Below are 18,842 nucleotides of genomic sequence, written 5' to 3'. Positions count from 1 at the left end.
ATACTGCTTTTCAATAAAGGTTGACTGAAAATTACAAACTTAATGAAAACAATCTTTTTCCTTTTATTTTTTAGCTCATATTATAATTCAGTTGTTTCTTTCTTCCCCTTCTTCCCTCCAAACCGATATATATATGTATATATGCACACATTTTTGTATATATATGTGCAAACCTTACCCTTTCAGATTAATGGCCTCTTTTTAATTGATTGCTATTACATGTGTATATGTATATGTATATTCCTAAATATAACATGCTCAGTCTATATAATGTTATATATATGTAAATAATATTTGAAAAGATATTTGTAATTTTTGTAATTTAAGCCTCTGCCCTTAGTACATGAAATAAATTCATTGTGTTATACTTGAATGCCAATGACATAACTTTTGTAGTATCTTATACTATTATTTAGCAGAAAAATATTGGCTTACAGAGAAGAGTTATTTGAAAATGAAAATGAAACACAAAAAATATTAACAGACTAGTGAAATAGAAAATGTGGTAGAAGAAAAACACTTCCAGCTACTTAAGTACATTACATGTAACTTTAATTTTCTCATAAAGATGCTTTATGTATGATTTAGTCCAATGTATCTGATCAGAACCATTATATACTGTACTTTCTTTGAAATATAATTGAATATATTCTATTTTGATTGTTCTTAGGAAGACTCATTGACCAACAATCTAACAAGCTAGCAAAAGAGGAAATGCTACAAATGATCCGTCACGGAGCCACACATGTTTTTGCCTGTAAAGAAAGTGAGCTCACAGATGAGGACATTGTAACTATTCTGGAAAGAGGGGAAAAGAAGGTTAGTTGAAAATAGCACTGCATTTCCATAATGTCGGGTAGTTACAACCTATACGTTTCCACATATATGTTGTAATTGGATTGGACTGCATGCTTTAAATGAACTTACGTTCTTCCTAAGAATTTGAAGAATTGCCATTGTCAGCATAGTGTCCTGCTATACTTTCTTCTGTTTTTAAGGCCAGCAACATTTAAAATTAAGTGACTTTGTGTCCTTTTGAAAATACTGTACTTAAACACCCAGTGCATCTTGTAATTAATCACATATGGATGGACTTCATTGTTTGATTTTTTTTTTTGCACTGTATTACACACAATACAACCAACTGAAAGTGGTTTGTAAACAATGTGAGACATTAAATCATTCTTTATCAAATAACCCTAAGTGTTTTATAATACTGCAATTTTATGTCATTCCACAAATGATGCTTAGTTTCAAACAGAAGTAAAGGGAATCAGAATGCTCTAATGATTTTCCAAGTGCTTATCACCCTTTATACTTAAAAAAAAAATCACAGCTTTGTTTCACCTAGAAATACCTCAGTACTTTTTAACGACATCAGATATTTAATATCCAGTAACTACTCAAACTTTTAAGTGTTTCATAGCTTGTTAGTTGTACTTAAAGAAATATTTCCTTTTTTTTAAAAAAAAGTGCAGGTGAAGACTGCACATTAGAATTGATGATATCTTGTCCATAAGCTCACCCTCTCTTTGTGTATTTTCCCTCAGTTTACTTGGTAAAAAACCTGGGTTGTTTGCCTTTTGACTTGATCATTGTATAGGCTTTGTGAATTGCGTATCAATGGCTCTTTTTTTTTTGATGTAAAGGTTACTATTTTATTTTTTTAAATATTTTTATTTTCTATATTCTTTGTTTACATTCCAAATGATTTCCCCTTTCCCAGATCCCCCCTCCCCATATGTCCCATAACCTTCTTCAATGGCTCTTTTAAACATGTTCAGGATTGTCTTGGTTCTTTTGATCTTTTTATAACAAAATACTTGAGGCTGACTACTTTGTAGGAAAAAAATGTGTAGAAATCCAAGACCCTGATGTTAGCTTTCACTTCCAGTGGGGGCGTTGTGGAGGATAGCATTATCTGGTGGGAGCAAGTGTGCACAAGAGAGAGGGAGTAACAGAACTTCAGAAGAAGATTTCCTGGTTTTATAACAACCCATTGCCATACTAATCAATTCAGTCGCACAAGAACTAGAGAGCAGGCCTCTGAGACCTAACTTACTTCTGAGGGAAAACCCTCAAATTCTCTAAAAGACATAATCAACATTTCTTTGATGTTCCAACAATTCAATACCATTATGGTGGGGACCAAAGTTGCAGTTTATAACCTTTGGGAAATAAAAACATTCAAAAACATAGTAAATATTTTTATATTTCTATATTTTATAAACTGCAAAGGTTTAATTTGATTCTCAAAATGCTTTTGTTTGGCTGACCAGCCGGGCAGCAAGCAGCTGCAGTTGTGCAGCGCCTTTCCTGCACGGAGGCCACTTCAGAACTCGGCCTCCCACCAGTCAGGAGAGGTGCATCCATCTTGTTTTAAAGGTCATAGAACAATCTTGTGTTACCATATTTTATATCAATATGCAAAAGTGTTTTAGTTTAACTTTATGATAGTACTAGTGATTTCTCTTATTAAAATCATACAATGGAAATTATAATATGGCTGCATCTTTAGTGATAAATATCCTGTAAAGAAACCCTGAGTGAAAATATTTGGGAATGAGAATAATTTTCACTATCCTGGGTTTTTGTTATTCCAAATGAATTTGAGAATTATTCTTTCTAACTCTATGAAGAATTGAATATTTGGGAATGAAACATTTGATTTTTTTCAAATACTTGAGAGAAGTTAAAATTTTACGTGTATATGTGTATGTGTATGACTGGAGATACAATGTAGGGCCTTGCATGTTGTATGTAAGTACTTTACCACAGATTTTACCATTATGCCAAGAAGAAATATGTTCTCTCTTGTGTTCTTTCCCCCTCCTCTCTCAGCACTGCATTATTTTTTTAGACTTTTTTTCCCTGTTTTCCCCCTTTCCCTTTCTCCCTCCTCTTCTGGCCCTACTTGCTCTGGGCCCCACTGGCTCCAGTCCTGCTTGCTCCAGCCCATAGTTTTTTTTTTCTTATTTGTTTCTCATTACAGATGGTTGTGAGCCACCATGTGATTGCTGGGATTTGAACTCATGATCCCTTGGAAGAACAGTCAGTGCTCTTAACCTCTGAACCATCTCACCAGCCCCATTTTAAAAAGAATTTTATTTTATTTTATATTTTATTTTATTTTATGTGTATGGGTATTTTTCTGCATGTATACACATGATGTGTATGCCTGGAGGATGAAAGAAGGTGTCAAATAAACTTGGATTGGAGTTATGAGTGAGCCGCCATGTAGGTGCAGGGAATTGAACTTGAGCCTCTGCAAGAGGAACAACTGCTTAAATTGCTGGGACATCGCTCCAGCTCTCAGATTTCATTTTTACCTTGGAACTTAGCAGAGCATGTCAAACCTGGATTCCAGAAAAATAGAAAATTCACATTTTGTAAGCTGATTCATTGGTAATTTTTTCATTTCAATATATTCAACTTTAGACTGCAGAGATGAATGAACGCATGCAGAAAATGGGAGAGTCATCTCTAAGAAATTTTAGAATGGACCTTGAACAAAGTTTGTACAAGTTTGAAGGAGAAGATTATAGAGAAAAACAAAAGGTAACTTAACACTTTCAGCCATTAGGCTGTCGAGTTTTCGTTTTTCCTTGTAAAATCTATCAAAATAACATGGGTGCTTATGTAGTGCAAGGGGTAGCTTTAATATAATTTAATTTAATATGATGATAGTCATACTTGCTGTTGTCACTGCCAGTGGAATAGTCTTGTCCCAAGTTTTGGATCAAAAGCATTTCATGTTTTGGAGGGTTGTTTTTTTGTTTTTGTTTTTGTTTTGTTTTAGGTTTTGGTCTTGTTTTTGCAATAATTGCAGAGACATTACTGGTCTGGCAATTTGAAGTCTGAACTATTCCAAATTTTCCTTAAAATTTTGAATTTGGGTGCACTTTGAATTGCAGATGTTTTTGTTTAGATGGGGATGTTCAAGATGTACTACTATTTTGTTAGTGAAAGGTAGTATAGGAATGTGCTTTAGACCTGGCTCTCAAGCTGAAATCTCATCTCTATCACTAGGTAATACCTTTGGGTCCTCAGCTTTTTCATGTACTCATGTGTTCAAAGGTAGATTCTAGTAGGTATAGAGAGTGACTTTCATGGGAAATGAGTTAATATTTGTAATGTAATTGGAAATGTGCCTACAAGTGAGTGTCTTAATTGCTTTTCCTGTTGCTGTGATTGAAAAAAAACTTATATGGGACTGGAGAGATGGTTCAACGGTTAAGAACATGCACTGCTCTTTCAAAGAACGTGAGTTCAATTCACAGCATCCATGTCAGGTGTCTTACAATCAGAACTCCAGCTCCAGCAGATATATCACCTCTACCATCTGTGTACCTGCCTCTACACACACACACACACACACACACACACACACACACACACACACACACACAGACACCTAATTTGTATAATAAACTGTCTATAAGAGGAACTTAAAGAAGGGCTGGTTGTTTATTGGTATACAGTGCAAGGTACAATAAGTACATCAAGGCAGGGGTATCAAGGAAGTAGGAGCTTAAAGCAGTTGATCACATTGCATCCACTATCAGGAAGAAGACAAGAATAAATGCTTTTGTCAGCTCACAAAAAAATAGTACAGACTTTAATATTAATATATGTGTTACTTTAATTATTGAAATGTTAACAAATTACCATCAGTTTTTCCCCTTAATGCTTGTTTACTGTTCTGGGGGCTTCATTCTGGGATTCCACATTGCATAATTCAGCAAACAAATACAACTTTAGCAGGGTGTGGTGGTATTATCCTTTAATCTCAGCATGAGGCAGAGGCAGGGGCAAGGGCAGGGGCAGGGAGGGGTAGAGGAGCAGAGGGGCAGAGGGGCAGAGGTGCAGAGGGGCAGAGGCAATTTCTGTGAGGCTAGCTGGGACTACATAGTGAGTTCCAAGACAGCCAAGGCTACATAATAATGAGACCCTGACTCAAAAAACCAAAACCAAACCAAACCAAAATGGAACCAAAACCAAACTCGACCTTATTTTAAGTTCCCAACAAAATCAAATGGACATATACCCCTTGTCTCTGACAAACATCACCCACTCTATAATCAACATCCTATGCCAAAGTGGTACATGTGTTACAATCATGAACATACATTAACACATTGTCACCCCCTCATTTACAACAGGGTTTTCTCTTTCAGGGTGGTGTATTCTATGACTTTTAACAAATGCATAGGCATCTACCGTTTAATATCATCAAGTATTTTCACTGCATTAAAAGTCCTTTGAGCTTTACTCATCCCTGCCTGGTTTTCTCTTGTCATGGCAAGTGCTCATCTTTTTTATTTACTGTCTCCCTAGTTTTGCATTCTTCAGAATGTCATACCATTAAATGAAGCCTTTTTAGGTTGACTTACTTCATTTAGTAATACATGTTTCAGTTTCCTTTATCTTTCCTCATGGGTCAATAGCCAATTTCTTTTTTAGCACCAAGAGAGATTCCACATTCTGAATGCATTGCTGTTTATTTATTCATCCACCTACTAAGGAACATCTTGGTTGTTTCCAAGTTTTGGTGGTTATGAATAAATCTACTATACACATCTGTATGTAGGATGTCTTAAAAAACAAGGTTTTGATTCCTTTTGGAATACCAGAGAATATGCTTGTTTAGTCATATGACAAATGTAGGTTTAGATTTATAAATCTAATTAAATCTAATTCTTCTAAAGTGGCTATGCCATTTCACATTCTCCCAGTAGCAAATTAAGACCCAGTCCACCTCTTTGTCAGCATTTTGTTGGTATCAAAATGTTGGACTTCACCTTGCTAATATATAGTGGCTTTACCTTATTTTAGTCTGCAATTTTAATTTTTGAGATTATAATATAATCACACCATTTCTCCTTTTCCTTTTAACTTCCAATAAGCCCTACCTTGATCTTTTTGAAATTAATTTCTTAAATATATAAATACAACCTGTTCAGTATGTATGATGTATGATGTCAGGGCTGACTATTTGGTACTGCATAACTAACCCATATGCTCTTGCCTGAGCAAGATTATTTCTCCTGCTGTCAGCATTCCATTGTTACCTGTAGTTCTTTGTGTAGGGTTTAGGACACATGAGCTTCCCTCCTGTCTACATTTGCATGCCTATTGGTGTTGTACTTGTTCAGCTTGTATTTAGTCATTTATGTTAGTGAAACTTCATTGGTGTAGCTTCTTAGACATTTCTAGGAGACACAACTTCACAGCAAACTTGCTCTTCTGGCTGTTAGCAATTTTTATCTTTCTTTCTTAGTTAGGTTTTCCATTGCTGTGAAGAGACACCACGACCAAGGCATTTCTTATAAAAAAAATTGGTGCTAGCTTACAGGTTCAGAGGTTCAGTCTATTATCATTAAGGAAGAAGCATCCAGGTAGGCATGGCACTGGAAAAGAAGCTGAGAGTTCTACATCATGATCCCAAGGCAGTGAGAAAGAGACTTGCTTCTACAGGCAGTCAGGGGCAGGCTCTCTCTTTAGCAGTGGGTGGAGCTTGAGCACTAGGAGCCCTCCTACACAGTAACATACTTCCTCCAATAGGGCCACAGCTATTCCAACAAGGCCACACCTCCTAACAGTGCCTCTTCCCATGGGCCAAGCATATTCAAACCACCACACCCCCTCTTCTGAAATGATCCTGGAGCCTCAGGTGCAGTAGTTATGTTATAGATGTATTACTTGGGACTGGGATCCACAGTTCTGCAGTTTGATTGGTTATAGTTTTCTATGACGATCTCTGTTGTAAAGAGAAATCTCCTCAATGTAGGGTGATAGCTACATTGTATCTGTGAATATAAGGATTAATATTCAGAATGCAGTTAGGACTTATGTTGGTTTAGTAAAGTGGTGGTTGTAGGTTATATGAAAATATCAATGGCTCAGTAGCCCTGGGTAGTTGGCTAGTACTAGGCATGATTTCCCTTCTCTTGAGTGTGTTCTAAGTCCAATTAAAGAGCTGTTGGTTGCTTCCAATACCTTCAGGCTATTGTGACGTGCTGGTCACCATTGTGGTTTATGAGTGTTATCACTATGTAGGGCTGTTGCTTACCTTCCTCTTTTGGAAATTTGACTGGCACCTTCTGGTACCATGAAAGCTAGTCCTCAAGGAGATGGCATTCAGGCCAGTTCCAGATAAGGATCTGTGTCTGAAGTGCATAGTATCTTCAGCAATAGGGACTTACCTTTCACTTCTAGGGGCAACCACGGTTAATAGCAATACCCTGAAATATTTTGAGAGTCTCTTGGGCCCCTCTGACTAACAGTTAAAAGGAGGAATTCTCATGCCTGATGTTGGAGTGTTTATTGGATAAGTCTGTGCCTCTTTAGGAGAAGATTGCCAGCTGAGATGGGAAGATTTCACTTAAGCTGTCTATGTATATTTATATGCAGGTGAAGTATGTCTTATAGGTATTTTTGTGTAGTTACTGTATTATTTCCTTGTGACTTTTCCAGACATTCTTACTGTTATTTTACCCTTCTCTCTCCTTCTGTATTTATCTGCCTCCCCCTCTCTAATTAGAAATCTCTCCATTTCCCTACTTCTTCCCTCAGCTGACTTGTATCCTGCTATTCCCTTCTCTATTTCTAAAAGGTATAGATTGTTTTCCCCTTATTTTAATCTGAAATTTGTTGATATGTTGAACACATTTTCACGAACTTCATCTTTTTTTTTAAATTGGACATTTTCTTTATTTGCATTTTCTTTATTAGATATTTTCTTTATTTACATTTCAAATGTTATCCCCTTACCTGGTTTCCCCTCTGAAAACAACATATCCCATCCCCACTCTCCCTATTCACCAACACACCCACTCCCATTTCCCTGTCCTGGCCTTCTTTCATTTAAATCTTTTGTTTTTTTTTTTTCCTTTCAATGGAATTGTTTTCTTTGATTTCAGATTGTCAATATTGGAAAACTTAGTTATTACTTATTTTAAATACTGACATTTTAATCATATTTATTTTCTTCTCACTTTTAGATTATTATTTTTATTTTTTTTATCCCACATTACATTTTTTCCTGTGTATGTTCTTAGTCACTTCTCCCTTGTGAGAGTTCTCCAGTTTTTATTTCTTTTCATGACCAGGATGTTTTAGAAAAGCATTCATTGGTTATTTGTAACCTATCTCTCACTTTATGTTTTTTGGATAGTTTTTCATGCTTTTACTGAGATTATGTATTTTTGGCAAGAATATTCCAGAAGGAATGTTGTGTCCTGCACATATTATCAGATATTAATACCAGTGATATTAGCTAGTTTTTTTAATAATTTTATTTTCTATATTCTTTGTTTACATTCCAAATGATTTCCCCTTTCCAGGATCCCCCTCCCCATATGTCCCATAAACCTTCTGCTCTCCATCCCTTCTCCAATCACCTCCCTCCTTTTTCTCTGTCCTTATATTCCCCTCCAATGCTAGGTCAGTCCTTTCCAGGATCAGGACCTTCTCCATACTTCTTCATGGGAGTCATTTGTTATGCGATTTGTGCCTTGGGTATTCAGGGCTTCTGGGCTAATTAATATCCACTTATCAGAGATTGTATTCCATGTGTATTCTTTTGTGATTGGGTTACCTCACTTAGGATGATATTTTCCAGATCAAACCATTTGCCTAAAAATTTTGTGAATTCATTGTTTCTAATTGCTGAGTAGTATTCCATTGTGCAAATATACCACATTTTCTGTATCCATTCCTCCTTTGAGGGGCATCTGGGTTCTTTCCAGCTTCTGACTATTATAAATAAGGCTGCTATGATCATAATGAAGCATGTGTCTTTATTGCATGCCAGGGAATTCTTTGGGTATATGCCTAGGAGAGGTATAGCAGGGTCCTCTGGAACTGTCATGTCCAGTTTTCTGAGGAACCGCCAGACTGATTTCCAAAGTGGTTGTACCATCTTACAGCCCCACCAGCAGTGGAGGAGTGTTCCTCTTTCTCCACATCCTCGCCAACACCTGCTGTCTCCTGAGTTTTTGACCTTAGCCATTCTGACTGGTGTAAGGTGAAATTCTCAGGGTTGTTTTGATCTGCATTTCCCTAATGACTAATGATGTTGAGCACTTCTTAAGGTGCCTCTCGGCCATCCAAATTTCTTCAGGTGAGAATTCTTTGTTTAGATCTGTACCCCATTTTTTAATAGGGTTATTTGGTTCCCTGGGGTCTAACTTCTTGAGTTCTTTGTATATATTGGATATTAGCCCTCTATCAGATGTAGGGTTGATGAATATCCTTTCCCAATTTGATGGTTGCCGATTAACGAGTATTTTTATGGGTGATGTTAACCTTCTTCACTTAGTGGATGGGGAAGGCATCTGTTGAGTTTCTTTCCTACAAATTTAGTATTTTTAATTTTGTAATTGGTAACTAACTTGTTAAGAATGTTTTCAAGCGTATAAGCAATGATCTTAGCATCATTAGGGGAATTATTGTCTTGGTGTTTGCCTGAGGGCAATTTCCTCATTCCATCTATATTTCCTACTAGGGAATTTCTGTAAGAAGAAGCTACCCCTTTTCTGTCAATTATTTCTGTCCTTGTTTATTTATATCACTATAGATTCATGTCTATTTATTTTTGACGTACAATAGTTTTTTACTGTCGTTGTAGCTAAAATTGGTCCATAAAACATGGTTTTGAACAGATAGAAATGTTTTATTAAAGAAAAACTCCTTTTCAGATCTTGGTTTTACTGAAAAATGAGAGTTAAACCATTTTAAATTGCCTCACACCCACTATACTGACAAAGCTTTCTTGCTGTGGTCTGCCTCTGATAGCTTTTGTTTTTTGACTTATATTTGTCTGTTTTATTTGCAGTTTTAACCAGAATGCTTTGTACTTTATCCTGCTTAGATGGAGGTGATGGCCTTTCTCCACAGGGAGGAAATTGCCTGCCTAATATGTTTTTTAGATCTAATTATATGATATGACTTTTATTTATTCTCCAATTATTCCTATGGGTTATTTGTACTAAGACTGTTTTATAAAGTTGAAAAAAATATCAATAGAACCTAAATATCATTGGAATTTCTTTTTTTTCAGTCATGGAACCCCTTCATGCTCAGCAATCCTATGCTAGTGAAATACATTCCTAGCTCCATTCACAGTTTTAGAATAAGATTAGTGTTAGTAAAATAATAGTGTATGTATAATACATAGCTATTCTGTGCATTTTTTTTTTTTGGGTTTTCAAGACAGGGTTTCTCTGTGTAGCCCTGGCTTTTCTGTGCTTTGATTTCTAGCGAACATGATAATTTATAGATAAGATATATAATTTATTTATTTTTATTTTATGTATATTGGTGTTCTGCTGACATGTATGTCTGTGTGAGGGTGTTAGATCCTATGGAACTGGAGTCACAGACAATTGTGAGCTGCCATGTGGTTGCTGGGAATTGAACCTGGGTCCCTTGGAAGAACAGCCAGTGTTCTTAACAGCTGAGTCATCTCTCCAGCCCCAGATAAGATATATTTTAATGGTTATGATGATTTTTATAATGGAATGTCTAACATTAACAATAATAGCTAAAAATAAGTTTTTTTGAGTATTCTCATTTGAGATTACATATTATTTCTGTACATTCATGCTTTCTACATAGGATCATAAATTAGGTTGACTTTGTTTCTAAGGAGAATTGAAAATCTGAAGGTATATTGTTTATAAATCTTAGAAATTATATGTTAAGGTAGATTTACATTTATGATTTGTTGAATCAGTTACATTATATTACTGGCATGCTTAGTAAATTCTATAAATTGACTTGAATATGTTAGTATTAATATACTTTCTTTCATCTCAAACAAGCTAATTCAGCATAATTTATTCTGTTTTTGAAAGGTCAAGAACTGGCCTTTAACATTTATTTCAAACTTCAACATCTAGATTTTCAAACAAACACTGATTGGATGGCCAAATCCATTACTTTTAAAAAGTTAGTTTCAAGTATAAAGTTTTGCTTTTGAAATGTTAAATTATGTTATTTATAAAACATTTTTGTAAGCATGTATGTTCATATTAACGTTGGTGTACATGTCTATTCATATGTGTATAGAGGCCAGAGGTTGATATCTGATGACATATATTGAGGCAGTGTTTCTCACTTGAAACCAAAGTTCACTGATTGGGCTCACTAGATGCCAGCTTCCTCTGTTGCCATCTCCTGAGCTATTTATAAAATCTTTTTGTCCCTGTTACTGTCACCTAATACAAGAACTCATTTGGTACAAAAGCCTCAATTCATCTCCTCCTTTACCTTATTCCTTCCCTCTTTTCCTTCCACTGTTCTTTTTTTCCTTTGTTTGGTGTTGAACCCTGGGCTTCTTACATGTGAGGCAAGTTCTCTACCACTGATCTCTAGCCCTAGATGTGGATATTATTTTATTTAGGCACCCACATTATAATTTCTTTTTTTCTTTTTTTCTTTATTTTTTATTTTTAATTTATTGATATATTTATTTACATTTCAAATGATTTCCCCTTTTCTGGACCCCCACTCCCCGAAAGTCCCATCAGTCCCCTTCCATCCCCCTGTTTTCCCACCCAACCCTTCCCACTTCCCTGTTCTGATTTTGTTCTATACTGCTTCACTGGAGAACATCATACTAAGTGAGGTAACCCAGTCTCAAAAGATCAATCATGGTATGCACTCACTAATAAGTGGATATTAACCTAGAAAACTGGAATATCCAAAACATAATCCACACATCAAATGAGGTACAAGAAGAACGGAGGAGTAGTCACATTATAATTTCTTATAATCTTTTAGAGACATTAAAGGCCATTTCCTCTAACCGTTCTTGTAATTAAGAAATCTCACTTTATAGGGTGAGCAAGATGGCTCAGTGAAAGCCTGACAGCCTGAGTTCAGTCCTTGGGATCCGTATGGTGGAGAGAACCGACTCCTAAAAGTTGTTCTCTGATCTTCGCAGGTGCGACTTGGCATGAACATGCATGCATACATACACACATGTGCACACACAAATAAATAAACAAATATGATTTAGAAAAACCTCATTTACAGCCTCTCGAACAGATGACAGCTTGTGTTTTAATTCTGAAGTGCTGGGATTCCTCCCTCTCTCAGGGTAGTTCCTTTCACTGTTTGCCATCTTGCCCTTGGGTATTCTATGCAAACAGTCTACCACTGAGCTACTGTGTTAAATTATATTGCATAATGGTGTTGTTTTTTTGGTAAGTTTGCACATTGGTATGATTCTTAGGAATGAACAAAAACTCTTCTTTGTTATTGAACAGACTTGACTTATCCACCCTAACTTTGGGATTTACTTGTCTGGACCATGTGAGATCCCTCACATGATCCCTAAGCACCCTTATTATCCTTAGTTTATTATCCATAGTTTTCTTAAGTGGTTTGGGGATTGAACCAAGGGCCTTGTGCATGATAAGCAATTGTTTTACCACTGAGTCACAGGCAGCCTTGCCATCCACTTTTTGCCTATGATGCAATATTGCAATCAACCTTAAGGTAAGAGATAGGACAATTAATGATACATGAATGGCCTTTTAAAGGCCCCATGGCTCATTTTATTTTAAAGTCACTGTGCTAAAAACCATGAAATTGAGAAAAACAGGAATGAGAAAAAATTTCCTTGGATTCGAGAACTTTGTGTTGTCAGTTTTGTTTGTTGACAATTAAAATGCATTTTCTAGCTGTCAATGGGGTAGCTTTTGTAATGCTGAAAGCCAATGGTAATACTAGTTTTCATGTGTAATAATACCTTATGTTTAACTGTTGAAGTTACTGTGTTTGGTGTTGTGGTTCCAACCTAATGACTCAAAAAAGTTAATCATACATGATACTACTGAACTAGATTCCCAGATCCTTAGTGGTCATAGTTAATCCTACAGGTAAGTATTAAGTATTCTCATTTCATGAAAAGCAGAAATAATCCTCAAAGACATGATCAGTGAAATGCTAGGATTCAGATTCAAATCTGAATCTGATTCTAGTGACTTTTCTCCAATGCACTACAGCTTACCTTTCTTGAAAGTTCCCTTTGAACATTTTTTTTTCTTGATTTGAAGATGTGACTGACATGCTGCTTCTTGTCATTTTCTTGTCTGATCTATTGTATGTTTAAAGTTACCAGAATCAGTATTACTTTTCTTTTTATGAGAGTTACTCCTTATTTACTTAATTGGCATTAGATGCTAAACAGATTATGTGGATTTTCTCGATGAAGGAGGGACTAATTTGAAAATTATCTTCAAAAATGCAAAACAACAACAATAAAAATATCTTTACTCTTAAACTTGATCTACAGCAGTGTTGTGGAGCTTTGCAGGTAGAAGCAGGAGGTATGAAGCAGGCTTTAATTGCTTCTAATTGCTGCCTTATTACATGTGGTGCTGAGGAAATAGTTTGCAGTAATTGAACCTCTTGTTCTTGCTTGTTGTGTGTAGATGGGTACAGTGGAATGGATTGAACCTCCAAAACGAGAGCGAAAAGCCAACTACGCAGTGGATGCCTATTTTAGAGAGGCTTTACGTGTCAGCGAGCCAAAGATCCCAAAGGTAAAACTGTACAGGGCCACTTCTTAGGTGCTGTTGTAGAATGTTCTTATAACATGGTTTAGGATTCAGATTTTCTTATTACTTCCTAAAATATAACAACACAGCAAAAACTTGATGGGAAGCAGCTATATGAATGGATTCTATTGTATTTAATTTTTCAAATGTAAAACAAAAAATCACTAGAGTGACTTATATTAGTTGTGTTTCATGAAAACAAGTATGTCTGTGTATATAATAGTATGTAATATATTTTTTTTCTCCCAGGCTCCTCGGCCTCCAAAACAGCCAAATGTTCAAGATTTTCAATTTTTTCCACCACGTTTATTTGAACTTCTGGAAAAGGAAATTCTTTATTATCGGAAGACTATAGGTTATAAGGTAAATTTAAAAATAAGTGTGTTATAATATTTTAAAATTATTTTATTTGTTATGAGTGTTTCACCTGCATGTTTGTCTGTGCACCATACATGTGCATAGTATCCATACAAACCAGAAGAGGGTATTAGGTTCCCTAGAACAAAGTTATAGGTCGCTGTGAGCCACTGTGTGTGTGTTGGGAAATGAACTTGGAAAAGCATCAAGTACTCTCAAGTATTGAATCATTTCTTCTTTTCTCAATAATCTTGTGTACTGTTGTAGAATTCTCTTATAACGTGGTTTGTTATTCTAATTTTCTTATATTATTGCTAAATCATTGGTCCTAAAATATAACAACACAGCAAGCACTGGTTAAAATAGACAATGCACTCAATTTACTTCTATTTACTTTTAAAGAATATAAGAGCACATAACAACGTTTTGAACTAGTAGTAATGATTCAACTTTCAAACCACTCAAAAGGGACGTCAATGAAAGCAATTGGTCTCCAATATTTCAACAGTAACACCTGTAATGTTATTTTAATAGATTTAGTGTTTGGATTGTTAAAGAATATGTAGAAAGAACCAGTATGTGATTGGAAATGAATTTTGATATATGATATTATTTTTAAATGATTTTCTTTAATAGAACTAAGAAAGAGTATTTTTGTGTCTATTGCTCAAAAGTTAATAAAAGCTCTGTTGCTAATTAGTGGTCACTTAGATGCCAAAGATAACAAATCATATGAGAATGATTCATATAATTTTAAAATAAAATGATCTTTAGAATTCAAAATTCCCTTTTGCATATACAGATGTAAATTTTAGTAAATAAAATTTAGGGGTTGCAATAGTATATCTATATCCTTGAAAGATTAATAATACAAGGTTATTTCTGTATGTAAAAGTTGACTTCATAGTCAGTGAGGATGGTTGATCAAAGTTATGGGAATCACTATTATAAAGAAAAAATTTAAAGTATCAGCAGAATTGTAATTTTAAGAAAATTTCTGTTTTATGAATTGGAAGTTATATTTTAGCATTTATTTTGTTCCACCTTTATTAGAGTTGGAACTATGATAAATTATTTTGATTAGTAGCTGGAATATACTGAGAGAAACTCTATATATTTAGAAAATTAATTTGTATTTCTGAACTAGAGTGGGTCTCTTGAATGTTTACAGTATTTTTATATATTGGGAATGTTATATTTGAATCATAGCAAAAAAGTCTTCCTTGTTCTGTATGTGTGAAGTTTTAAAAAAACATATACACACCCAAGTGTAGTAGTATATGTCTTTATGTAATTGTAGCACTTAGGAAGTTGAGGCAGGAGGACTGCAAATTTGAGGGCAGTTTGGACTGTATAGTGATTGTCTTAGGGTTTTACTGCTGTGAGCAGACACCATGACCAAGACAACTCTTATAAGGACAACATTTAATTGGGGCTGGCATACAGGTTCAGAGATTCAGTCCATTATCATCAAGGCAGGAACATGGCAGCATCTAGGCAGGCATTGTACCGGAAGAGCTGAGAGTTCTACATCTTCATTTGAAGGCTTCTAGATGAAGACTGACTTCCAGGAAGCTAGGAGGACGGTCTCAAAGCCCACTCCCACAGTGACATACTTCCTCCAACAAGACTACACCTTCTAATAGTACCACTCCCTGGGCCAAGTATATTCAAACTAACACAGTGATTTCAAGGACAATGAGACCTTGTTTCAGAAAACTGATGAACTTAAAGATAATATACATGGGTTAGTTATGATATTGTTAGAGAAATGTGGTTAAACTGGAAAGAATCATTTGTAGGACAGTGTAGCAGAGTAAAGCAACCATGTTTGACTGCTTAGGGTATACATAAGACCACTTTCAAAGAACGTGAATGCAATGTAGAGACAAAATGCAAATTGCAAACTGTTAGTTATTGAATAGTTAATTTCCCACTGTAAACAGGTGTATGGAAGTTCACTTTTGTTTGTAATCATTCTTGGTATAAACATTATTTTCAGTGTCTTTTATCAGGTGTTATCAGTAAGACTTGAAAGGAGAATTAATTGGAATACTAGATCTTGTCTACTAAATGAAATATTTGTGCAGAACATTGTATAATCTACCCACTGCTTTAACATATATTTCATTTGATCCTAACAGCTTCATTATACGGGTTTGATTGTCTGCTTGGTGAGGAAACTGAAGTTCAGCAAGGTTCAGTTACTTTGTTCAAGGTCACAGAGCTAATGAGGTTGCCTTGCTGCCTCAAACCCACTTATTACACATTAAATACTGTACTCTTTCTATCCAGACATTCTCAGCTACTTCTGCATGTGCTATAACCCTGCTCGTTTCTGTAGTCCTAAAAAAGGATTGTGTTTATTAGTGGTATGGCATGTCATTTGGGAGGTGGGCCAAGTGGTAGTCAAGTAACAACAATAAAAAAAAAAGACTACTTCATCACAGATGATGGAACTATTCATGTGCCTTCTTTGGAGATAGTGTGATTTTGTTCCCTGTGAGAATTCCAGTGCCCACTACATTCTGGTCACAGATCCAGATAGAATGTAAACAGTGCCTTTTAGTACAGGCAGTTTGTGGTTAGGAGCAAGGTCTCAGAATGATTATTTGAGTGGTGGCCAGCTGGAAGAACACAGAGGAGGGAAGAAACCTTATAAGACAGAGCAATGAACAGACATCTGCAAGGGCTAAGAGGAAGGAAGAGGGAGGGGGTGGAAGACTAGAGGAAAAGTTTGTGTGGAGAGGTGCAAGATGCTATGCAGTTCACATTCTTGCGCTCTGCTCTTTAATTTCCCTCCCCTCATAGAAAGCAGTAGAGAATGGTAAAGGTGAAAGGGGGCCTGGTTCCATTTAATACCCATTCATTGAGCACTGCTTTGTGTTAGGTGCTGGATTAGGCGCTTGGGAGGAAATGATAAACAAACTTGGCTGCTGGATTACTGCCATGATGGGACACAGACACGCTCCTGGAAATGACCTGTTCTTGTTGACAATCCTCTTTGCTGCAGTATTGTTACTTGAATGGAGTTGACATCTGCCTGTTTGAGGCAGCACATTTACAAACTGACCGAAAAGGGCCAGACTCCATCAGCTCAGTCTGCTCTTTAGTATCTGTTGTGCTGGGAAATATAATCATGGGAATTCATAAGTCTAAAGGATGCACTCCCAGCCTTCCTGAAGATTATTACTATTTAACTAAGGAAATAGTTGCTGTCTGTAGGCATCTTCAGGGGAAATGAAAGGATAAGAGTACTAAATTCCATCTGATTCTGAAAGTAAAATTCACTGATTAACACAATGCTATTAAGATCATCCATTAGATGATGTCCAAGAAGAACGGAGGAGTGGCCCCTGGTTCTGGAAAGACTCAGTGTAGCAGTATAGGGCAAAACCAGAACAGGGAAGTGGGAAGGGGTGGGTAGGAGAACAGGGGGAGGGAAGGGGGCTTATGTGACTTTTGGTGAGTGGGAGGGGCAGAAAAGGGGAAATTATTTGAAATGTAAATAAAAAATATATTGAATAAAAAAAGTCCTATCCAGCTCTAAAACCTAAACACAATGATCAGAATGGTACCCAAGGCTGCAAATGTGGCACTTATATATCTAGGGTAACCAACAGATGTCTAAATGGACTTAAGGGACACTCAGTAGGATAGAATTCGGAAAAAAAAGATCATCCATTAGAAATATAGTTCACAGCCTCTACCCTAGTGGCATAAGCACACAAATGTACTCAAGCAATAAAGTCCTAACAGTAGTAGTAATTGTAGTACTACTAGTAGTAATAATGATGATAAAGAAATGACAGAATCTGAGAATTTAGATTATAATGCCAGAGACAGGCATTACAGTGCAGTGGCGTTATCTGTATTTATGAAGGGTGGCTGTCAGGCCCTTTGGTAGGTATACAAAGTGGTGCGGAAGATGGAGGCAATGCTCCCTAGGGAAGAGTCACTTAAGCCAAGGTTTATAAGATGATGGAATGGAGCCAGTAAAGTGTAGGAGAGAAGAGATTAGGTCACCATAATTCTTTGTGTCAAACAGAGCCCTGAAGTGGGGAAGAGGAGGCAGTTTTCCAGAGGTTGAGTGGGATCACAGGTGGAGATATGTGTAGGTCACAACAAGGCTGAAATTTAACTTCAGAGTAAAGGAAACCACTCAGATGCCTTCAAAGTGGAGATGTGGGTGGGTGGCAAAATAATATTCATCTAAGCTTTCCTTGTGTTTCATAAAGTTCCAAGTTCTGTATAAACATTAGCCTGGCATCCTCATTATAGGAACTACATCTTTATTTTACAAATGAGTAACTGAGGCATAGTAGACTTTTTCTGAGTTGTAGGACGAATAAGTGGTAAAGGCTGATCAGATTTACATTTTGCAGAATTATTTAAACTCTGTGTGTGTGTGCGCACATGCACGCACGTGAGCACACGCATGCACATGCACACACACACACACACACACACACACACACACACCACACATGCATGTAAGTTCCTATGCATGCTATGCACAGGAAATCAGAGCATGACATCATTTTGGAGTTCTCCCTTCTTACCATATGGGATCCAGGAACTGAACTCACGTTGTCAGACTTCTGTTGCAAGAGCCCCTACATGCTAAGCCATCTCATTGACAATTTATATTTTCAAATTATAGTCTTGAATGTAACACGGGGACCAACACATTTATTAGGAAAACTATCCAGAAGACTGCTGAAATATGAAAATGAGAGACGGATGGGAAACTTTGGGCTGCAGTTGTGACAGGCATGATGTTGGAGATGAGAGAAGAGCCATTGCTCTGCTGTTCTCTTCCTAGTTATACACTCTTTTGTTCCACCTTGGACTTCCACTGTGCATCTAAAGATTTACTGGGAGTCTCATTTAGGAATACCTAGGTGAGGATTT

The 18,842-nt window shown here is 36.3% G+C and overlaps 1 protein-coding gene across 1 annotated transcript in view; it reads left to right on the top strand.

The window, feature by feature from the left end:
- Smarca1 (SWI/SNF related, matrix associated, actin dependent regulator of chromatin, subfamily a, member 1) overlaps window positions 1-18,842 on the top strand; it is a 76,145-nt gene that overhangs the window by 32,931 nt on the left and 24,372 nt on the right. The window contains exons 15-18 of the mRNA XM_052171559.1: window positions 671-819; window positions 3,439-3,558; window positions 13,446-13,556; window positions 13,821-13,934. Coding sequence (XP_052027519.1) covers window positions 671-819; window positions 3,439-3,558; window positions 13,446-13,556; window positions 13,821-13,934 — 494 coding nt within the window. The remainder of the gene's footprint in view (window positions 1-670; window positions 820-3,438; window positions 3,559-13,445; window positions 13,557-13,820; window positions 13,935-18,842) is intronic.

Source organism: Apodemus sylvaticus, chromosome X, assembly GCF_947179515.1.
Source record: "Apodemus sylvaticus chromosome X, mApoSyl1.1, whole genome shotgun sequence".
NCBI classification, from domain to species: domain Eukaryota; kingdom Metazoa; phylum Chordata; class Mammalia; order Rodentia; family Muridae; genus Apodemus; species Apodemus sylvaticus.
Note: the sequence above shows the minus strand (reverse complement) of the source record. Positions and strands in the feature narration are given on the sequence as shown.